The sequence below is a fragment of the Suncus etruscus genome, chromosome 12 (genome assembly GCF_024139225.1).
Source record: "Suncus etruscus isolate mSunEtr1 chromosome 12, mSunEtr1.pri.cur, whole genome shotgun sequence".
Lineage (NCBI taxonomy): Eukaryota > Metazoa > Chordata > Mammalia > Eulipotyphla > Soricidae > Suncus > Suncus etruscus.
This window is the reverse complement of record NC_064859.1, coordinates 85,274,855-85,299,198: the sequence shown is the minus strand read 5'-3', so window position 1 is coordinate 85,299,198 and position 24,344 is coordinate 85,274,855. Positions and strand designations below refer to the sequence as shown.

The 24,344-nt window shown below is 38.7% G+C and overlaps 1 protein-coding gene across 9 annotated transcripts in view; it reads left to right on the top strand.

Annotated features, from left to right (window-relative positions):
* PUM2 (pumilio RNA binding family member 2) overlaps positions 1-24,038 on the top strand; it is an 81,527-nt gene extending 57,489 nt beyond the window's left edge. For 5 of the 9 annotated variants that reach the window (XM_049784813.1, XM_049784815.1, XM_049784819.1 and 2 more), the window contains 8 exons: positions 7,941-8,208; positions 10,360-10,489; positions 12,179-12,313; positions 15,903-16,040; positions 17,155-17,280; positions 17,456-17,577; positions 18,267-18,459; positions 21,124-24,038. In XM_049784813.1, coding sequence (XP_049640770.1) covers positions 7,941-8,208; positions 10,360-10,489; positions 12,179-12,313; positions 15,903-16,040; positions 17,155-17,280; positions 17,456-17,577; positions 18,267-18,459; positions 21,124-21,255 — 1,244 coding nt within the window. In that variant the 3' untranslated portion in view covers positions 21,256-24,038. The remainder of the gene's footprint in view (positions 1-7,940; positions 8,209-10,359; positions 10,490-12,178; positions 12,314-15,902; positions 16,041-17,154; positions 17,281-17,455; positions 17,578-18,266; positions 18,460-21,123) is intronic. The other 4 variants (XM_049784820.1, XM_049784817.1, XM_049784814.1 and 1 more) reach the window with 1 other exon arrangement.
* The last annotated feature ends 306 nt before the right edge of the window (positions 24,039-24,344 follow it).

The window sequence follows — 24,344 nt, the reverse complement described above, 5'->3', positions numbered from 1 at the left end:
ACTAGACTGATATCTTCATGGTTTTCACTTCCTAATTAATAAAATTTACCTTTTAACCCAAAATTTTACCCCCAGGGCCTCTTAAAATATTTCATTACTATTTTGAGGATAAGGGAACTCCCAAGTAAATGCTCAGGGTAAAAAGTCAGCCCTAAACAGTACTTGATAACCAAGCTAAGAGGTATGTTGCTTGGGTCAGGCATCAACTATAATACTCGTCCTTGACCATCTCAGCAGTATTCAGGACATGGCATACCAGTCCTGTCTGTGCCTACTACTAGTTTTTATATTAACTGACTGTACATCGTGATACATTTTAAAATACTTAACTCAGGGCCAGAGTGATAGTAGGGCACATAGGGATTATGCATTGCCATCTGGGTTTTGATCTCCAGCATCCCATATGGGCCCCTGAGTGCAGAAAGGAGTAGCCCTTGAAGGTTGTTTGGTATGGCCCATAAACAAACCAAGACAGATTTCTTTTAGCTAATAGTAGGAATGTTTCACTTGTATTTAGACTGATCCTTACTTTGTATATAGTTTTATTGACTCCATTTTAGAATTTGTGTGTTACTCAAAGTTTAGTTCATATAGCATGCTTACATGCCAAATTCTCTGCTTGTCTGGGATAGTGTTGAGGGAAAAAACATACCATCCCTACCCACCATCATCATTTATGGTTTTGTGGTAAATGAGTAGACACAAAAACTAGCAGTTACAATATGATTGTTATTGCCTTACTATAGTCTTTTTAGTAATTACATTATCCACATTAGAATTACCATCGTTTGGGGCCAGAGTGATAGTAATGTGGTTTGGGTGCTTGACTTGCACATGGCTGATCTGGATTCTATCCATCCCTGGCATCCCCTATAGCAGGGTCTCAAACTTGCGGCCCACGGGCCGTTTGCAGTCCTCCGTACAACATTTTGTGGCCCTGCCCTAGAGGAATCTTGTTTTGTTTTGTTTTAGTTGTTTGGGTCACACCTCCCAATCAGTGTTCAAGGCTTACTACTGACTTTGCACTCAAGGATCACCCCGACTTTGCTTCCTGCGGCCCCCAGGTAAATTGAGTTTGAGACCCCTGCCCTATAGTCTCCAGAGCAAGCTAGGAGTAATCTCTGATTACACCACTGGGTGTGGCTAGAGACCAAAAAAATATTATAGTCTTGGGGCTGAAGTGATAGCACTTCAGTAGGGTGTTTGCCTTGCATGCAGCCAGCCCTGGACAGACCTTGGTTCGATTCCCAGCATCCCATATGGTCCCCCAGCCTGCCAGAAGTGATTTTGGAGCACAGAGCCAAGAGTAACCCCTGAGCACCAAGTGGTATGACCCAGACAAACCCCCCTCCCATTAGTCTCTTCTTACCCCCATGCCAAATTTAGCAGAGATTTTTTTTTTTTGTTGTTTATTTTATCCATTAGATTAGGGGAAAGAAGACTTTTTCCCTGGCTTCACAAGTTTTCAGAGCTCACTAACTGCTAGTGAATTGCACTTGCTTAAGTGATCTGCTTATGTTTTTGATGAATGTTTGCTACTCTTAAAAATATTTTAGAGATGGAGGAAGAAAAAGTAGAATTTAGAGAAGATATTTTATATTAAAGTATTATTTGACTGTTGTCACTTTGTTCTGTAATCAGTATGTTACAATACTTAACACTTCAAAAGAGAAAAAATAAAGATGCTTATAATATAGTTTGGCTAGCATCAAAGTTCTCCCCAATTTCTTTTTTTTTTTTTTTTTTTTGGTTTTTGGTTTTTGGGCCACACCCGGTAACGCTCAGGGGTTACTCCTGGCTATGCGCTCAGAAGTTGCCCCTGGCTTGGGGGACCATATGGGACACCGGGGGATCGAACCGCGGTCCGTCCAAGGCTAGCGCAGGCAAGGCAGGCACCTTACCTTTAGCGCCACCGCCCGGCCCCATCTCCCCAATTTCTTAACTGGAAGCAGATATTGGGATTACATAAATTCTTCCTATTATTCACCCCAGTTAGGAAGGGCTATGAAATCTCCACAAGAGTATTCAAAAATAAATGCAGATATAGTTTGATGGTTATAATTGAAAGAATAGCAGAGGGACTGAAGCCTTAGCACAACGGGTAGTATGTTTGTTTTGCACACTGCTGACCCAGGTTTGATCTCCACTATCCCATATGGTCCCCCGAGCCTGTCAGGAGTAACCCCTGAATGCTGCCAAATATGATCAAACCACCTCCCCACCCAAACACAAAAACTAGGGGCTGGAGAGATAGCACAGTGGTAGGGCATTTGCCTTGCACGCATCCAATTCAGGACAGATGGTGATTCGAATCCTGGCATCCATATGGTCCCCCATGCCTGCCCGGAGTAAACCCTGAGCACTACTGGGTATGACCAAAAAATCAAAACCAAACAAAAAAACTAAGGACAATTTTGCTAGGATGACTTGATTTGATATATGCAGGGCAAGTCTTCTGGCCATGTGGATGGCTGAATATGGCTTCATGGCTCATATAGATCTTACACTATTGCTCTTCTGGGTAGATATCTAAATATATAGTCATCACAAAGATTCTTTAAATTTCTCTAAAGATTAATGATTTGAGGCCCTGGATATTTAGGATAGACCTTGCTCAGTTTAATTTACCTTGCATACAGCCAACCTTTATATATTAGACTTTAGTTATGTGGAAGATTGTTTTTTATCTAATATCATTTTGGGTTAGTGTGTGTGTGTGTGTGTGTGTGTGTGTGTGTGCGCGTGCTCTATATTACGAGTCTCGCTATGCCCTAGTTGACCTATATTCACACATTCGTGTGTGGACTGTGTGTGTGTGTGTGTGTACATGTGTGCGCGCGCGTGCACGAGAGCACTCTTTTATTACCAGTCTATCTGTGCCCTAGTTGACCTATATTCACACATTGTATGTGGACTGGTAATCTGTGATGTGACTAACTCTTACAGGCAGATGCTGCCTTGGTGTCCTGTACTTGTTTTCCTTTGTTTTTATTTCATTAATATCTTTATATAATTTGACTACAAACATAATTGTAGTTGGGTTTCAGTCATATAAAAAAACACCCCCCTTCACCAGTGCAACACCATTGCCCCGAATCTCACACCTCCCTAACCCTCCCCCCTTTTTGAGACAGGCTTTCTACTTCCCTCATTCATTCACATTGTCTTGTTGTCAATTTAGTTATTTCTCTAACTGCATCCATCACTTTGGTTTTTAAGCTCATGAAAATCTCAAGTCCCCCCCCCACTAAAATGTTTCTTCATATTAAAAATAGTTAATGTAACCAGATAAGTTTGGTGGTATTTATTCCTTTATGAAATATCAAATTTGTCCCTGATTTAAGATTGATATGTGGCATTAAGTACTCATGAAGTCTAATGGAAAGTTCACATTTAAGGTTTTTTTTAAATAGATAATTTATTAACTATGAGTCCTTCATAAGGTACTTAGCTTCTCTTATCCTACTTGTCACAGTAAAATGGAAAGCATATCTTGGGAAGGAGGTAAAAAATCTGAAGAATGGAAGTCACCTCAAGATAGCATCTAGATAACCCCCCTCACTGTAGGTCTGTTCCTCTTTGCCTTTTAGAGGTTTGGGATAATTCTTGTCTTATCACTCTAATAGCGATCCACCAAAATTGATTCCTGAATACAGAGACAAGAACATAATTGGTTCTGCCACACACATCCTATAGGCAATGCCCCCTTCACTGCCCCAAATCTGCCCACTGATGTGGTTATGATACAGCGTATTAAGAGCTAAATTGAAGGGTTCCTGATTCCTACTGTTAATAGCATAATTGCAGTACAAATATAGCTGAACTGTTTATATATTTGCTTTAAATGTTGGAATAAATTAAGAAACAAGATAGTGATGAGAATTCCAGAGTATCTTTCACCCATATTCCCCCCCCCTCCTTTTTTTTTTTTTTGAAATTGTTGATTCACATTAGCAGTGAACATTAGCATTGCTGGGGTCGCTCTGGGCCATGCTTTTGGGATTAAACCCAGGCCTCCTGCGTGTCAGATAGGAACACTAGTTTTATCTCCCTGGGTCTCTAGCTCCCTCGCATGCATGTGCACACAAACACAAATGTGTGTCCCATGTTATTTTGCCACATTCTGCCTCTCCTTTTTTCATACACATTTTATATTCATATTTTTTGTAAAGAACTTGTAAACACAGTATCTCTTAGATATAATTGCCGAAATTTCTTTTCTATAATTATTAGGATTAGGAGCTTTATAATGGCACACAACTGTCAAATCAGCTGATTGCACTTGCATGACTGGTTTAGGTAACTGATGCTTGGTTTTGGTGTGGAGACCATGCCTAGGGCTTAGTCCTGGTTCTGCTGTCAAGGATCAAACCTGGGTCCGCCTTATTCATTATACGATCTCTCCAGCCCCCTCAATAGTGTTGGTGTGTTGTTGTTGTTGATTTGGTTGTTTTTGTTTGTTTTGTTTTTTTTTAATTTATTTTATTTATTTATCTAATGGTTTTTGGGTCACACCCAGTAGTGCTCAGAGGTTACTCCTGGTTCTACGCTCAGAAATCGCTCCTGGCAGGCTCAGGGGACCATATGGGATGCTGGGACTCGAACCACCGCCCTTCTGCATGCAAGGCAAATGCCCTTACCTCCATGCTATCTCTCCGGCCCCAGGGTGGTGGTGGTGGTAGTGGTTTTTTTTTTGTCTGTTTGTTTGGTTGGTTTTGTTTTTTTTTTTTTTTTTGGCCCATACCCGGTGGCACTTGGGTTACTTCTGGTTCTCTGCTCAGAAATCGCTCTTGGCAGGCATGGAAGGACCATATGGGATGCCAGGATTCGAACCAATGCCGCCAGTCCTGGGTCGACTGCTTGCAAGGCAAATGCCCTACCACTGTGCTCTCTCCAGCCTGGTTTTGTTTGTTTTCTTAATGAGAATGAATTGATTAGGGGCTCCATTCAGTTGAGACTATATTGCTGATCTTGAACTGTGTGTTTTGATAATTATAACTGGTTTGAAGTGTTGACTCTTTGTTTTGAGGAATGCTACTTAACTTCCAATTAAATTTTGAATGCTAATCAATGTTAGACAACCGATTTAAAAATATTTACTATATGTGGGGCCAGTACAGTTGTTGGGCATGTGCCTGAATGCATCTGACCCGGATTTGATTTGATCCTGGGTGCTTACGTGCTCAAGCAGTAACATTCTCAGCTTTGAACCAGGTCCGGGCTTCCTATGAACTGCTTAAGTGTGCCCTCTTTCACAAGTAGATATTTACTGTATATTATGAACTGGGTTTTTAATGTTCATTTACTTTGTAAGGGAAGGTATTCTGGTGAATTTGAGGCAGTCTAGGGAGATTGGGCCACTATTAACAAGCCCTGGCTATGTTCAGGAATTACTCCCAGCTCAGTATTCACTTGAGCTCAGGGTTCCACTATCAGATAGAGTGCTGGAGATTGAAATATTATTGGTCATATGCAAGGCAAACACCTTTCCTGCTGAATTCTTTCCATCTCTGTTTTTTTTGTTTGTTTTTGGGCCATACCCGGTAACGCTCAGGGGTTGGTTACTCCTGGCTATGTGTATATATATATGTGTGTATATATATATATGTGTATATATATATATATGTGTATATATATATGTGTGTATATATATATGAGATGCCAGGAATCAAACCAGGTCCATCCTGGATCTGCTGCGTGCAAGGTAAAACCAACCTACTGCTGTGCAATTGCGCTGGCCCTGAAATTATTTTTAAATCATTTATCAGGGTACATTGAATTTGATGTTAGTTGGCGGAATATAATTAAAGACAACTTATCATGGAAGAAATTCTTGTGTCATTGTGATAAGATTCCTTACAAGATACCAAATAAAACAGACAGTGATTATCTGAGGAACATATTTTGAATTTTGTTGGAAAAATTTAGTGCATTAAGGATAAAGAGAGACAATTAGGCTTTATATTTGAGGTAAAGATCAACAATAGAGCAGAGATGATAACAAGTAGTAAAAACTTAGCTTATAGGAAATTTTAAGAGAATAGGTTTGAAGTAGTTATTGAGAAATTGAGGGAATGGGTCAGTCTACCACAGAAGACACACTGGGATGATGGGGAAGTAGTAACCTCAAGTGCTGGGTGGGATCCTTTCTGTTTATTTGCAATAAAAAGGTATTTCCAGGGGACAGTGAGTGTATTTTTCCCCTCTCCTTAACAAGTGGGTGGTAGACCAAACAAGTTTGGAAATGTCGAGAGGAACATAGCATTTTCAAAGTGGTATTTAAACTGGGAAATAGAATTGCAGTTTATAAGAAAACAAGTGGTGAACAGGGCACCCTTTCGATTGATACTTGTAAACACTGATGGAACTAGATAAATAGAAGTAGTGATAATACAATCTAGCATTGGAATGATTTTGAAATTTTGAATTTAATGTATAAAATAGTTTGTTGAACCATACCAAGAAGTATAAAACTGAATGTAAAAATACTCATACTCTGGGTTAAAGAAATAGATTATACTTTATTGTAATACATATTGTATGTGGAGTCCTTTACTGCATGGCCCCAAGCATTAAAGCTATTTTATCCTTATAACTGGACCAACTTTAGTAAAGAGTGGTCTTCAGGTCCTCAAGGCACTGCTGGGAAGACTCAGAACTATTAAGAAATAGATACTTGTCATCTCTAGGTCTCTTATTTGTCTTTCCATGCATATTTATTTTGTACCTGTTATCTAGCTGACATTGTTTTAGGCACCATGTAATTTGCATGTAGGTGGTTGTGATGTTTTGTGGTACTTAGATTGGAGAAAAGACTGAGGACTCGATTAATAATAAAGTGCATTGTACTGGATTCTTGGAAATTAAAGAAACAGGACAGCAGGGAGAAAAAGTAAAAGAGAACTGCGTTCAGCTCACTCTTGAGGTTCTTAAACTCATTGTGTTTGTAACTCTTTTGGCCTCAGTGCCTCTGTAACTTGCACTGACAGTGTGTCCTGGCATCATCAGTACCCACTGACATGGATCGTATTGTATTCATTTCACTACTCTTCATAAAAATGGCTTATGTAATAGTAAACAGCTAACGATGGATTTTGTTTATATGAACGACTAAAATCTTCACTTGTACCATTTTCTATACATTTTTCTTTTTTAAAAGGACACTGTCAAGTACCTGTAAGCTGTTATTTGTAACAAATTTTTGTTTCTGTTGACTGGCTTTGGATGATCTTATTTGGAATAGGATATGTGAGAGTTTTTTTTATGTACTTGATTCAGTGATCAGGGCTCAAGCTCTAGGAATAAGTGCTATTTATTGCCATAAACTGTAAAAAATAATTCTTTTATGAATAGTTAAAAATTCTTTAATAATTTAAAGTGACTAATCTGGATTATATTGTCTAATACTATAGGGTTCTTTTAACTTCAAATCTTGATCAGTGGGTTAACTAAGATTTTTTTTCTTTTCACAGTATACATGTTAATACACTTTAAAATGTATTTAAAATAATTACAGATGTAGCACATGATATTAACACCAGTTAAACTTTTTAATGACTTAAAAATAACTGCATTTGCTAGCTGTTAATTTGCTTGTGAGCATAACTGAAATTTTTGTTGCTGATACTATGCTACTGATATTTGTATGTATGGCATTAGATGTTATGTTTTGAACCAGTCTTCTTTCTAAGAAGCAGTTTTTGTATATGACATTAGATATAGCATTAATACAGTTTTGTTTTTCTCATGTTTTCGTCCTACTCTCCCTATAAACTACACACATTAAGTTATACCTGAGTTTCCCTCTGATTTTAGTTTTCGCTTGTAACAAATTAGGAATTCTTGAATGACTATTTCTGTGCTGTTTTTAGTTGAAGTAACTCTTATTTGCAGAATGACCTTGTCCAAATGACTTGCTGACCACAGCTGCTTTGTTGTAGGAGGACTGACAAATGGTAGTGGTCGATATATCTCTGCAGCACCTGGAGCAGAAGCAAAATATCGAAGTGCCTCAAGCACTTCCAGTCTCTTTAGCTCCAGCAGCCAGCTCTTTCCTCCTTCTCGACTCCGCTATAATAGGTCCGATATTATGCCTTCTGGCAGAAGTAGATTATTGGAAGATTTCAGAAACAACCGCTTCCCAAACCTTCAACTTAGAGACTTGATTGGACACATAGTGGAGTTCTCTCAAGACCAGCATGGTTCTAGGTAGGTCTGAATTATTTTTGTGAACTTACTCCTATTGTATGCTTTTTCTAAAAAATTTTTAAAAATGAATTTTGTGGGGGCTGGAGAGATAGCATGGAGCCGTTTGCCTTGCATGCAAAAGGACAGTGGTTCGAATCCTGGCATCCCAGGTGGTCCCCCGAGCCTGCCAGGAGCGATTTCTGAGTGTAGAGCCAGGAGTGGTCCCTGAGTCCTACCAGGTATGACCCAAAAACCAAAAATAAAAGATTTTTTTTGTGTGTGTGTTTCTTTATCCATTATTATTCAGTGTCACTTGGCTTAAGTCTAAACATTTCACTTACAGGAAAATCTGATGCTTTTGTATGTTAAAATATAGATGAGGGCCAGAGAGATAGCACAGCAGTAGGGTGTTTGCCTTGCAAGCAGCTGACCCAGGACCAACTGTGGTTCGAATCCCGCATCCCATATGGTCGGTCCCCTGTGCCTGCCAGGAGCAATTTCTGAGCAGAGCCAGGAGTAACCCCTGATCACTGCTGGGTATGGCCCAAAAACAACAACAACGAATATATAGAGAGGAGCTATAGGGCCCAGAGAGATAGCACAGCGGTGTTTGCCTTGCAAGCAGCCGATCCAGGACCAAAGGTGGTTGGTTTGAATCCCGGTGTCCCATATGGTCCCCCCGTGCCTGCCAGGAGCTATTTCTGAGCAGACAGCCAGGAATAACCCCTGAGCACCGCCGGGTGTGACCCAAAAACCAAAAAAAAAAAAAGAAAGAAAGAAAAAGAAAGAGAGAGAGAGGAGCTATAATGGCTGAGGTAGACATGAGTGTTCTAAAGGGAGCTCTAGAAGGACAACAGTACAAGTCTGACATTAAATTTGAGGACCCCCCTCCCCTTTTCTAGGTTTATTTGTGTTTTGTTGGTTTTTGGAACTAGTACTGGCTCTGCACAGAGATTCATGTGGTCTGAGACAAAAACCTAGGCCCCACAAATGCAAGCACTTAGCCACGATAGTGGCTAGCTTAGAAACTTCACCCTGTTTTAAGAGGGTTGTTTGTGTAAATGTGTGTGTATTGTGTACGTTCTAAAATACTTAGCAGTATTGTACATTTTTTTAAATAAATACTTTGGGGGATGTTGAGCTACTCTTGATGGCACTCACACTGATGGTTCTGCAGTCAGAAATTACTCCTGGCAAGCTCTGGGGACCAAACCAGGTTCAGCCGTGTGCAAAGCAAATGCCTACCTGCTGTGCTATCATTCCAGCCCCTGAATACCTTTTTTGATGTTGTTGTTTTGTTTTTTGTTTTTTGGGTCACACCCAGCGGCGTTCAGGGGTTACTCCTGGCTCTGCATTCAGAAATCGCTCCTAGCAGGCAGGGGGGGCGCATATGGGATGCCAGGATTCGAGCCATCTTTCCTCCTGAATCGGCTGCGTTCAAGGCAAATGCCCTAAAGATGTGCTATCTCTCCTTTCCCCAGAAAACCCAATTTTTTTAACACCCCCTTTTTTTGAGGGGGGGTTTGGGCCATACCCGTTTGATGCTCAGGGGTTACTCCTAAGCACTCAGAAATTGCCCCTGGCTTGGGTGGGGGGGCATATGGGACGCTGGGGGATCGAACCGTGGTCCTTTGGTTCTTCCTTGGCTAGCGCTTGCAAGGCAGACACCTTACCTCTAGCACCACCTCTCCAGCCCCAGAATACCCAATTTTTAAAGCCTTTAATTTTCCTTGTTGATTTCAATGCAACTAAAACTAGCTTTAGTAGGATTAAACATCTTTATGTCACTGGTTCGAATCCCGGTGTCCCATGTGGTCCCCCGTGCCTGCCAGGAGCTATTTCTGAGCAGACAGCCAGGAGTAACCCCTGAGCAACGCCGGGTGTGGCCCAAAAACAAAAAAAACAAAACATCTTTATATCAAAATTTCTTTTTATCAGTCTACTTAGCCATTATTTTTAAATGCAGTACTTTAAAGGTATGATTTGAGACCTCATTTTAAACTTGTCATTTATTTGTAGTAGAAGTATTACAAAATATTTTTGGAAATGATTTTTTTCATGTCCATATGTGGGACTGAGGGTGTGTAAATACTCAAGTCAGAGACAGATATTTCAGGAGCCTTAGGTTTTTTTTTTGTTTTGTTTTAATGTTTAAAAATTTTTCCCACGTAGATTCATACAACAAAAGCTAGAGAGAGCTACTCCAGCTGAGCGGCAGATGGTATTTAATGAAATTCTACAAGCAGCCTACCAATTAATGACAGATGTTTTTGGCAACTACGTCATACAGAAGTTTTTTGAGGTAAGCAAGCTTTCATGGTTTGTTTTGTATCCATTCAACTCTGCTTGATGCTTTAAAAAGCTCTAAGGGTTGATAATTTTGCATCTAAAATTAGTTAGAAAGTATTTGAGGATATGATAACAATATTCTTTCTCATTAGGGATATGCAAATCCGAACCATAGATTCCACTATAACAAGGAAATGAAAGCCACAAATGTTGAAGGCTGGAAAGAGAGAATTAAATGGGCTGTGTGCATGCATTGCACATGAGAAGTCCATGTTTAAAATCTGGCACTGCATGAACTTCTTAGCATTATCAGGCATAGACCAGGAGCAAAAACAGAAAAGGAAAGAAAATTATGAATGCTGTTAGAGATGCGAAAAAAATGGACACGCTTTCTGTTGTTATATAGGGAACGTAAAGTATAATCACTGTGAAGTACATTTGGCAGTTTCTCTGAAAACTGAAGTTTATACAGCCCAGCAGGTAGTTAGACCAAACAATTAAAAACAGGTTTAAGGATAGGAAAGGCTTTTCTATGGACTGAACTCTATTATTCCACATGCAGAAATCCTGGGTTTGAAAGATGCTAGGCCAGGAGTAGCCTTAGAGCCCCATTGTAAATTTTAGCATTGTTCATAATAAGCAAAAAGACAAATAACGCAAGTGTCCAGTAAGTGAATGGAAATCAAAATGTGGTCTGTGCATAGCATTTTTACTCATCCACAAGAGCGAATGAAGTTCTGATCTGATACATGCTACAGCATGAATGAAAAAGCCAGAAACTTTTACAGTCATAGGATTCCATTTGTGTGAATTAGAGACGAGAGTAGTTTAAACTTTACCTAGAAGCTGGAGGAAGAAAGTTTAGAGCTGGCTATGTGCAGGGCTTTGCAGGGCTTTGCAAGCTCTGTTTGGGATTGGACCCTAGGCCCCATGCAAGCAAGCAAGCACACAAACACACACATACACACGCACGCTGTACTAGCGCTCCATCCCCCTGTATACAACTTCTTATTCCACTCACCCGTAGTTGGGCGTTTGGTTTGTCTCCGTATCTTGGCTGTTGTACTAATGTCACAGCCATCGTATGTATGCTTAGATCCTTTCAAATTAATGACTTTGTGTTTGGGAGTAAATGCCAAAAGTGGTATTGCTGTGTTCTATGATTGTTCTCTAGGCTTAAACTAAATGAGATTAATGTTAATCTTTTTTAGGACCTTAGAATATAAAGCATTGAGATTGAGTCTTCAGGAAGAAATTAATAACATAGCCTTTACTTGGATTTGTTGTGTGTGTTTTATAAATTCATCTTAACTTAGTTTATAATTGAACACCTGTATTATAACTAAACTTAATGAATTTCTTTCAAAGTTATATCAGTACAAATGAGCATAAGGTTTAAATACATGACTCATAAGTTTATTATATTGAGGATGCAGTTTGGTTTGTGAGGGGTTTTTTCTTTCTTTTTTTTTTTTTGGAGTTTGGTTTTCTAGTTTGGCATGAATAAAAACGTGTTAATTAAGGAAATTTTAGATAATGAGGCTTTTTTAAAAAGTATAGTAATGATTTTAAGCATCTGAGTATTTTAATTTTTACCTCAGTAATTTCTTCTGCATGTGGTGTTTTAAGATTTGAATAGATTGCAAACGAGTTCTTAGTGAGTAATAAGAATTTTTACTAATAACCTTTTCTTTTCTATTAGTTTGGGAGTTTGGATCAAAAATTAGCCTTGGCTACTCGTATTCGTGGTCATGTACTACCCTTAGCCTTGCAGATGTATGGCTGCCGTGTCATTCAGAAAGCATTAGAGTCTATTTCATCTGACCAGCAGGTAATTGTAAGTTAAGACGAATTTTTTGTATCTTACTCTATTTTTTAGTAACCTTGGAGTAAATTGTTTCCACATACTGCTGTGGTTTTTTTAATGCCTCAAATAGTATGTTATTAAAAGCTATACAGCAGTTAGTTACTGAGTTCTTTCTCCTTAACATCCTTTTTTTTTTTTTTTTTTTTTTGGTTTGGGGGGCCACACTTGGCAGTGCTGGGATTACATCTAGCTCTGTGCTCGGGTATCGCTCCTGGTGGGTTTGCAGAATTCTATGGGATGCGGGGGATTGAACCTGGATCAGCTGCGTAGCCCTTAGCATTTATTTGATTGCCTTTTGTGTGGTGAGCAGAGTGAATTGCTAATAATAGGTGGTATTTGCTATTGCTTATTTTATTTTCTGTTGTATGATTCTGTATGTATGCATGTTACGATCCCAATACTAAGTAGTATAAATTTTATCACGTAAAAATCAGAAAATGAAAATGAATTGCATTCCAAATGCTGTTAAAATATATCATTAAAGTTACTTTTTTTTTTTTTTTTTTTTTTTTTGGTTTTTGGTTTTTGGGCCACACCCGGTGGTGCTCAGGGGTTACTCCTGGCTGTCTGCTCAGAAATAGCTCCTGGCAGGCACGGGGGACCATATGGGACACCGGGATTTGAACCAACCACCTTTGGTCCTGGATCTGCTGTTTGCAAGGCAAACACCACTGTGCTAACTCTCCGGGCCCTAAAGTTACTATTTTTATCTTAACTATCTTAATAGACTTAAAAACCTCCAACCTCCTTGGATTTATGGTTGGTTCTTTAAATGAGAAAAAGAGGGCCACAGTGCCTGTTCCCCAAGCACCACCAGGTATAGCCTAAAATTTTCAAAAGGGGGGGTGGTAAGAGAAAAGGGAACATTAAATTACTTGGTAAATATGGCATGCTCTGAACTAGAAAAGTATTAATATTTGATTTTGTTTGTTTTTGGTTTTGGGGCCACACCTGGTGATGCTCAGGGGTTACTTCTGGCTATGTGCTCAGAAATTGCTCCTGGCTTGGGGGTCTATTTGGGACTCCATGGATTGAACTGAGATCCGTCCTGGGTCACCCGTGTGCAAGGCAAACACTGTACCACTGCACTATCACACAGGTCCCAGTATTAAATATTTGAATTTTGAAATGATTTTATAATTCCAGTCACATTCATTGAATTTTGAAGGAGTAACTGACGAAGAAAATATTGTTTTACTTGACATAGACAAGAATATTAAGCATGAGGAATAAGGATTTTTAAAATGTGAAACAACACTGTTTGGTATAAATTTTGGATAAAATTACATTGACTTTTACTATAAGCCCAAGTAGGGAGTGTTTTTTGTATGACTGAGTTAACATATTAGTAAATTAGATCTGTTGTAACTCTCAACCTATACATATTGAAGCAAATCTAGAATAAAAGCAAATGTAGGGACCAGAGAGACAGCGTGGAGATAGGGCGTTTGCCTTGCACGCAGAAGGAAGGTGGTTCGAAACCCGGCATTTCATATGGTCCCCTGAGCACTGCCGGGTGACCCCTTTCCCAAATAAAAGCAAATGTAGGGCTGGGAAAAGTGTTCAAAGGGATGTAGTGTATGTCTTGCATACATGACTCTCAAAGATTACTTTCCAGTATCATAAGTACTACTATACTGAGGAACTTCACTAGGGAGCACGCACAACACACACACCTCACCCTCCATGATATATGTGAATGGTTATGGGTATGCACTAACTACAACTTTGGAAATCTTTGGAAAGATAGCATTGTTTTTTCAGAGAAAAATCTGGGGGTTTTTTGTTTATTTTTTTGTCTTGTTTTGGGGCCACATTCAGCAATAGTCCGTGATCATTTCTGACGGTGCTTGGGCCCAGAACCATTTGGGTTGCCCAGGATCAAACCTGGGTGAGTTATCACTTGCAGGAAAGCACTCCACCCACTGTACTTGGCCTTGGCCCTGCACATCTGAATTTTAAAGTAGAGCTAGTAGAGCTAAATGCTGCCGCTGTTAGGTTATTCAGGTTCCTTTCAAGGATGGTTGGGAATGCAGCGTTAGGGAAGGAGTCCAGGCAGTGTTAAGAATTGAAGTTGAGGGGCCAGAGAGAGAGCATGGAGGTAAGGGGTTTGCCTTGCATGCAGAAGAATGATGATTTAAATCCCGGCATCCCATATGGTCCCCTGAGCCTGCCAGGAGTGATTTCTTTTTTTTTTTTTATTTTTTTATTTTTGGTTTTGGGTCACACCCAGCAGTGCTCAGGAGTTACTTCTGGCTCTACACTCAGAAATCACTCCTGGCAGGCTTGGGGGGACCGTATGGGATGCCGTGGTTCGAACCACTGTCCTTCTGCACGCAAGGCAAACACCTTACCTCCATGCTATCTCTCCGGCCCCCAGGAGTGATTTCTGAGTGTAGAGCCAGGAGTAACCCCCTAAGCACTGCTGGATGTGTCCACCCCCCAAAAAAAGGAATTGAGTTGTACTTCCAGCCCAGTAACAGCTCATTGTTTGTTCAGAAACAGTAAGCATTACTTTGCAATTTAGAACCTGTCTGTAATAAATTTGAAGTTGCTGTAAATTCTATGAAGAGTATAAGGATATTTCATATCTAAAATAGAACATTAGAAATAAATCTTAGATTAATCATTTTATGAGTAATGGTAATATCTTAGATTTTTTAGTATATTTTGTAATTTTACCCAAAGATAAAGATAACCACAGTTTTATCAGAATATGGCTTTAGACTTAGTGATAAATTGTATTTTACATAGTTTTAGGGACCATACCTAGTAGTCCTTGTGAATCTTGGTTGTAGTAATGAAAGAATTGTAAGATATTCCTATATCTGTTACACCTCAATTTAGTCACCAGGGTCGGAGAGATAGCACACGGTAGAGCATTTGTCTTGCACAGGCCGGGTTTGATTTTCGACATCCCAAAGGATCCCTCGAGCCTTGCCAGAAGCGATTTCTGAGCACAGAGCCAGGAGTAACCCCTGAACACCGCCGGGTGTGGCCCAAAAACAAACAAAAAAAACCTTAGTCTCTAAATCATAATGAAAAGTTATGTTGAGACAAGGTGTTTATGTGCTTTTTTCCAGGATTGAACACAGGGCTTCACAAAGGCTCAAGGCGAGTCTGTCTCTTAAATGCCCACCAGGCCCTTAATGAGAAGAATAAAAGTGTCTAATTTTTTTTTAAAGTTGAGAAAAGTCATGGTATTTAACATAAAAAATCTGCCTGTAAGGACTAATTTTCCTCCCTTTCATATTTGAAAAATGCATGCGGCCATTAGAGAAATTGTGACATTCTGAATGATGTTCATTGTCAGCTGAGAAAGAAGAGTGGAAGATTTTCGTGGTGAGACAGTTGAAATAAATTTAGCATCACTAAGCAACATCAACAAATATTCTTATAACCCAACACAAATTTTTAGTGATTCTTACCTCAATTGCTTATGCTAGTTATACTGGTCACAGTAAAACTTTGATTTGTATTTTTTTAATTGCCTACAGTTCTCATCAGCATTTTCATTCCTTTTGGGTTGCTTGCTGTAATTGTATGTCATTGCTTACAGAGTGAAATGGTAAAGGAGCTAGATGGTCATGTACTCAAATGTGTGAAAGATCAGAATGGAAACCATGTTGTACAAAAATGTATTGAATGTGTTCAGCCACAGTCACTGCAGTTCATCATTGATGCTTTTAAAGGCCAGGTGAGAATGCTTTCTTCTTGTGCTAAGTTAACATGACTTTCTGGGGATGGGGGTTAGGCTACTCCCAGCGGTGCTCAGAGGGTGTAGTTACTCCTAGTTTTGTACGCAAAAATTACTCCTGGCAGAATCGGGACCATATGGGATTCCGGGGATCGAACCTGGATCAGCCCATACAAGGCAGTGCCCTCTCTACTGTGCTGTTGCTTCAGACCCACGTGACTTTCTTTTATTATTTTTCATAAGTCACAAGCTTACATCAGTGCTTTTATACAAAGGTAGGCAGAATAGTAAATGCCTATTTCTGCTTCTTTCACAGAGTAGACTAATTTTTCAATGTTTAAAAACATAATGAGTTTCATTACATTAGGCAGAAGTAAAAATTACCTGGAGGCAGAAGTAAAAATATCTACTATTAGAAAAATGTTTTGCAAACTTCCTGAGAATAGGGAGGAGAAATTAATTGAGCCTTCCTAAGTATAATAAAAGACAAAATAATAATTAGTAACTAATAACCTCTAATCATAATGTACACTTGAGCACTTTGCTCTCCTCTCACACGCACTGCCCCCATAGGGAGGGGTTTGGGCCACACTGGGTGTTGCTCCTAGGCTGCTGGTGGTTCTCTGTGCAGGAGTCACACTCTGCAGCGTGGTGATGAGAACTGTAGTATGCAAGTCAAGCAAGATCCTTAACCCCTTAAACTATCTCTCAGGCCCCTCTACATTTTTACATGTCTCCATCTTCTAGTTAGATTTCTTTTGTCAATTCTTGACTACTAAATGTAACCACCCTACCTTTTATTCTTGACTAGTTTGGTCATATTCAAATTCTTCTATTATAAATAATTCAGCACCTCATTCAAAACCTATCTGCCTCTGAGCTAGAGAGATAGAACACTGGTAAGAAAACTTGTCCTCCATGCAGCTGACCAGAACTTGGTCCTCGCCACCACCTATGGTCCCCCAATTTATTTATGCTAGGATTTTCCCATGTCAGGAGTAAGCCCTGAGCATTGATAGGATATGGCAAACAAACAAAAATCTTCAAGCCTCATGCAACTTGGGAAGAAATGTCAGGGGGGAGAATGACATTTTATTCTACCAATTGTTTTCAGGTATTTGTGCTTTCAACCCATCCTTATGGCTGCAGAGTAATCCAGCGCATCCTGGAGCATTGCACTGCAGAACAGACATTGCCTATCCTGGAAGAACTCCATCAACATACAGAACAGTTGGTACAGGTATAAACTCTTTTAGTCTCAAATGTTTAAATACCTCTGAATGTAATTCTTCTGATTTGTTTCTTTGTTAACACTTCAGAAAGACAACACTAATCTACTACTAGATTTTCAGTTAAATGATGAACACCTTTTTAAAGAACCATTCTAGTGACTAATTTTAACTATCTACACTTAGGATCAGTATGGCAATTATGTCATTCAGCATGTCCTGGAACATGGTCGACCTGAAGACAAAAGCAAAATTGTTTCTGAAATCAGAGGGAAAGTCTTAGCCCTGAGTCAACACAAATTTGCCAGGTATGCCAGTGGGTCTAGTTTTTGAACTCTTGTCTTTCCATCAGAAATGCATATAGGATATCATGTTTTTTGAGTAAAGGTAAAAAGCGTATATATTAAGTTTTGCTTTTATTATTTAATTTTGACAAATTTGCATAGTGCATGTTTTCATTTGTTGGACCTAATTGGTGGTCTAAATTTATTTTATAAGTGGGTGTATATGTTAATTTTAAGGCACTAACTAACGACTAATCTACGAGACTCAAGTACAGGTTTTCACGTGACATTTTTTTTATAAATAATTTTATTGTTTTCTTTAGGCCACACCTAGTGATACTCAGGAGTTGCTTATTGTTCTGCACTTGGGTGACTCCTAGCAGAGCACAGGTGACCGGGTGGGTGTTGGGGATCAAATCCAGGTTGGCCTTGTGGCAAGGCATCTATGCTATTGCTACAGTTACTATTTTATAAGTGTAAAAGATAGGGATATCTTACCGTGTATGAAGAATATCTTGCATGTATGAAGCCATCGCTTTTAATTCCTGGACTCCCCACTTCCCAATTTTAAAAAGTCAGTTATGAGTATGCTCTCTTAAGTTTATTTATGTCTTCTTGCGAGTTTATTAAGTTTGTCATTTTCCCCAAAGGTTTGGGGATCTTGATAGAAAAATATATAAAAATAATTTTTGTGTATATACTTTACTTTTTAGCAATGTAGTAGAAAAATGTGTTACTCATGCTTCCCGTGCTGAGAGAGCATTACTGATAGATGAAGTTTGCTGCCAGAATGATGGTCCTCACAGTGCCTTATACACCATGATGAAGGACCAATATGCCAATTATGTAGTTCAGAAGATGATTGATATGGCTGAACCTGCTCAGAGAAAGATAATCATGCACAAGGTAATACAACATATAGACCTTTTATTTTATGTACTTGACTTCCTAGATTTTACTTTTCTCACATTATTGCTGAAGGAAAAAAGTGAAGGCAGTTGGGGAGACAGGGTTGGTACAGTGTTTTCTTATATTAACTCAGTCAGATCACTTTGATCGTTGTTTTCTCCCTTAGGTGTGTTTGACTTGCCGTAATATATAATGTGAACACTTAATTTAAGGCCCCATTACATTTTCCCACTACACTGGGTCACACCCGAGCGCTCAGGGGTTACTCCTGGCTCTATGCTCAGAAATCGCCCCTGGCAGGCACGGGGGACCATAGGGGATGCCGAGATTTGAACCACCATCCTTCTGCATGAAAAGCAAACACCTTACCTCCATGCCCCAAGTATTTTTTCTTAGAAAATTTTTTTCTTGGGGGCCGGAGAGATAGCATGGAGGTAAGGCATTTGCCTTTCATGCAGGAGGTCATCGGTTCGAATCCCGGCGCCCCATATGGTCCCCCGTGCCTGCCTGGAGCCAGGAATAACCCCTGAGCACTGCCGGTGTGACCCAAAAAAACCACACACAAAGAAAAGAAAATTTTTTTTCTTATAGTAATAACTTCTTTGAAGTTGTTTTTTCTTCCTAGAATCCGATGATCTCGTAAGAAATCATTTTCTTAGGGAAACTATTAAGAGACCACTGGACGGTCAGAAAGTTCGTTCACAACTGGCTGAGCACATAGTTTGCATGCAGGAGGCCAAGAGTTGATTCATAGCATAGTTTCCTGAAGCAACCCTAGGTGTGCTCCCTCAAAGAGTAATGACATTGAAGAAATATTTGAATATTTGCACTTAATAATTTTCTAAATTGATGTAAGAAGAGGGAAAAGTACACAATATTTTTCCATTGTACAAATGAACAAAGTTCTCTTTTCCTGTCATTTTTTACCCCCTTTTTCTATACTTCCCTTTCATGTAGTCTGTTTTCCTTGTCCATGGCTTTAGACTTATTTTGTCTGTCATCTTTATATTGTACACATGAATGAAATTATTCAATACTTGTGTTTTCTTCTGGCTTTATTTGGACTTTTCATAACCCCCTCAAATTGCAAATGTGTTGTTATTCTGTCTGTAAAGGATCTTAGCTGACATTCTGAGGTGGCAGAGGGTAACACAACATTTCATTTCTCCTTTCTCGGGTTAACCCCTGAAAGTGCGGGGTGGGGCACATTGTGCCATTTGTACCAGAGATTGACTCTTGGACTACGACATATAAAGCATACTCTAGCCTTGTGAACTATCTCTTCAGCCTTGTACATGTTTTTATATAATCACTAGTGTTAAGCTGTATATTTAAAGTGTATTATTTTACAAATTATAACTTTTAAATGCTTGTAGAGAAAAAAATGATCTGATAAGACCACAACATTTCACACATATGTGGGATATATTTAAAATGTATAATGAGAACAGTACCCAAAGACAATAGAAATGAAGGGTGGGGGGCCGGAGAGATAGCATGGAGGTAAGGCGTTTGCCTTTCATACAGGAGGTCATCGGTTCGAATCCCGGCGTCCCATATGGTCCCCCATGCTTGCCAGGAGCAATTTCTGAGCCTGGAGCCAGGAATAACCCCTGAGCACTGCTGGGTGTGACCCAAAAACCAAAAAAAAAGAAAAAAAAATGAAGGGTGGGAGGTGCAGTTAGGGCATAGAATAGACCACTATGACTGTAATAATTGGAGATTATCACTGGACAGGAACTTGGAATTGAAAGAAAATAGTGATATGCATGATGCCCCTTCAATAACAGTATTGCATACCACCATGCAGGCAGGTGAGAGAGGGAAGGAAGGAAGGAAGGAAGGAAGGAAGGAAGGAAGGAAGGAAGGAAGGAAGGAAGGAAGGAAAAGAGAGAGAGAGAGAAAGAAAGAAAAAGAAAGGAAGGAAGGAAGGAAGGAAGGAAGGAAGGAAGGAAGGAAGGAAGGAAGGAAAAGAAAAGAAAGAATGAATTTGCTATAAAGTCAGGTGAGCATGGGAAGAAGAGAGGATAACTGGGGAAATTGGTGGCGGGAAATGAACACTCACTGGTAAAGAGATGAGTGTTGGAAGGAAGGAAGGAAGGAAGGAAGGAAGGAAGGAAGGAAGGTAGGAAGGATAAGAGAGAGTGAGAGAAAGGAAGGAAGGAAGGAAGGAAGGAAGGAAGGAAGGAAGGAAGGAAGGAAGGAAGGAAAAGAAAAGAAAGAATGAATTTGCTATAAAGTCAGGTGAGCATGGGAAGAAGAGAGGATAACTGGGGAAATTGGTGGCGGGAAATGAACACTCACTGGTAAAGAGATGAGTGTTGGAACATTGCGTGACCAAACTCAGACATCAGCAACTTATAAAAAATCTTCATCTTGTAGTGATTTACTTAAAAAAATTTTTTTAAACCATAACATTTAGATACCAGGAGATAGATAGGCTCAGGACCCAAGGGTGCATGAAGTATATACAGCACCTCCCACCCCCCTCCCCCCCAAAAAAGAATTTTATGACTCACTAGTGATGCTCTCCAGCAAGCTTTGGATTGAGTCCATCAGAACTGTTTATACAACTAGATTGCTGTTACTCTTGTAAGTCACCGAAATGTATTTTTTAAGAAATGAGAAACTGAAAATTATTAAACGATATTTATTTTCCAGATCCGACCTCACATTACTACTTTGCGCAAATACACATATGGGAAGCATATACTGGCCAAGTTGGAAAAATATTACCTGAAAAATAGCCCAGATCTAGGACCTATTGGAGGGCCACCAAATGGAATGCTGTAAGAAGATGATTTGACCACGTGAAATGATTTTTTTTTGGTGTGAATTATCAAAACACAACTCAACTATGAATCTTCACATTTTTTTTAAAGCAAAACTATTTATTGACTTTATTCATCCATTTGTAAATTTTTTAAGGTTCTTGTGTATATTTGGGGGGTGGGAGTATGGATTATAAATTATATTCAACCCTGAGTGGAGACCTATCAGATTGAATTGCTGGCAAAGCACAGAATGCCTGTATATGATGTAACTGTATCAAAAAGCTGTCACATATTTTGTAAATTTTTACCTTGTAAAGTCACAAAAATAGTTTTTAAAGGAAAAAGTACAGTATTCTTTTAATAAACTGGCTTGCGGTCTGGTAGGTCTGTGGACCCCATAGCACAACAGGTTTATAGAGATGTATATAGAAATAGTCCCTATTTTTTTTCCTTTGTGTGAAATTTTTATAACAAATTAACAATCAACTGCATAAATATTATTAGTATTTTAAAAGAAAGTTTAGTTGTCCTTTGGTAATTCACCAATTATCATGCAAGCAAAATCTCAGCAAGAAAAGAATGAAATGATTGGAAAAGAAGTGGACTTAAAGTTTGATTTATATTGAATGCCCTCTCACATCTGGCAATGTACAGAAGCATTGTATATACTTACATATGTAATTGTTGTAAGAGATAGGAAAAAATATCATGGTGACATTTTCATCCAGTTATGTACACTAAATGAAAGTGAAGTCCCATTTTTAACATTTCTGATTGATTTGCAATGGGAAAGAGTGGATATTCGTATTTTGCTTATAGAATTACGTGGACATGTTGAGGAAGTGTTGAGCTTTATTTTACTTTTTTTATAATAGGTTCAGAAAGTAGGAAACAGGTGAAAAGGGGCCACTGAAAGTGAATTTGTTAGCTCAACATTTAAGCATGATTACATATTCAGATAGCTTTTTTTGCTTCCTATAAATATATGCAGTGTGTGTGTAGTAATAGATGTAAGTTTACACTTTGAAAGCAAATCTTGTTTCAATGTTTATTATAAAAGCCTTGCTAATTTAGTAGTGACGCTTTCCTTGGTTGTACAGGTGTACATTTGTAAACCTTCATGCTGTAAATGGAATCTGTTTTATCTCTTTGGAAAACAATTGCATTTTAGTGTACATTTACATCCCTGCCCTCTTTGACCTGCTATATAGTGTTGTATAATGTAAATTTATTTCTCCAAATCGAGAGTGATTTTTTAAAATTTTTTATCTTTATATCGTTTCAGAAGTATGAACCAGCTTTCTTTTTATTATTGTGAGAAACATTTTGTTTTATAACATAGTTGACTCTGTTAATATGGACATGCTAGGATTTGGATCGCTTTCAAGAAGTCAGGGTATTGTGCATAATAGAAAGTATTGGACTAAGATACTTCACCATGGAGGCCAATGCTTTTTCCATCTTAATAGTGATCTGACTTTTTTTTTTGTACAGAAGAGTACTGTATTTTTGAATAGCCTACTCCCAAGTAAGATCAAATCTGTATGATAACATTTTCTTCTGGACATAAGACATTATAACAGTAACATGATGTACATTTACAAGCGGCCTTATGTACATTTCCCAACAATCTTTTTAAGGCAAAATTGTGACCATATGTGTATAATTAAAATCGTTTTTAATCCTTTGCCTATGAAGATATTTTGGAAAAAAAAAACTTGCTTTGTATATTCAGTTTCTGAAAGATAAAGAAAGTGCTTTGTATTTTGTTGAAGTCAGTATTTTGTATAAAACATTTATGTTGACCCACTTACGTTTAGTGCTGAAGACTAAAATGAACCATGCTATCTCTTAATTGAATATGTAAAGGATTTTTTTTTTTAATTAGAGATCTGCAGAAGAAAAGCAGTCTTCTGTCTTTTAGGGGCAATATTAAATAGGAAGGGTTTGTTTTTATTTTTATTAAATCACTTAGCTCTTCATATCATGAATCTAAAAAATAAAGGCATGAGGTTTGGGGTGCCAGGCATAGTTTCTCATGTTTGATGTTGCATTATTCTACATTTCTAATCCAACATTTCATGTTGAGGCTATTAAAATTCAACCATTGTCCCATCTCAGAGTCACCCAGCTTCATCAGCATGCCCCCATCACAGGGGTGCTCTCTTCCCTCCTGACCTTTGTTTACCAGTCTCACTGGCTGGTCCCATTTGCAACTTCAGTTCTGAGTATCCATCCACTCATGGCTTCAGGATCAAAGCTATCCTTGTTGAAGATGGGTGTAGTGATTTTCTCGCACTTGCACAATTTTAATTTCTAGTTTTCCTTTATTTTTAATCCTCTGTTGGCACAGGCAAATTTTTCTGCGAATTTAGAAAGTCCTAGGAAATAGTATGTTGGGAAACTGAACCTTCTTCTTGGGATCCTGATGGTCCCAAGTGCTCCCAGAGTTAGTCCTGTGGTCACAGTACTTTGGGGCCTATTATGGAAAATTTATGGTCTGATATTTTTGGTACCCATTTACTGAGTGTTCCACTTTTTAGTAAGCTGGCATGCAGTTTTGGTAAAATCTGAAAATTACATTTTAAAATAAAGTTTAATTAGGTAGAACCACTTAGGCTTTTCTCAAGCATTTCCTTTTGGTATGGATTGTTTCTGGACCATTTTGTCTTAAGTCCTGGCTATTGGTTCATATGAAATAATGTGTTCATTTCTTTGTATATTATGTATAAATTAGAAAATGAAATGTGTGAATAACATTGTATGAAATAAACCTGGTCTTGTGTTTTTCTCTAGATAAAATACCCCTCTTATTATAATTCAGATTGTCGATGCATATTTACTTGGACAAAATACTTTTAATCACATGGACTCTAACACCACTAACATTTTGATGATATAAGTTCCCTCTAATACTGAGAATACTTAGTTATTTTGCATTTCGCGGCGTGAAATGGACTATTTCCTTCTTAAGTGGGTACTTCACCAAGGTGGTTGTTTTGTGGGGGTTTTTTTGTTAGTCTGTTTTGGGGCCACACTCAGCGGTGCTCAGGAGTTATTCCTGGCTCATTGCTCAGGAATCAAACCCAGGTTCGTCCTAGGTCAGCG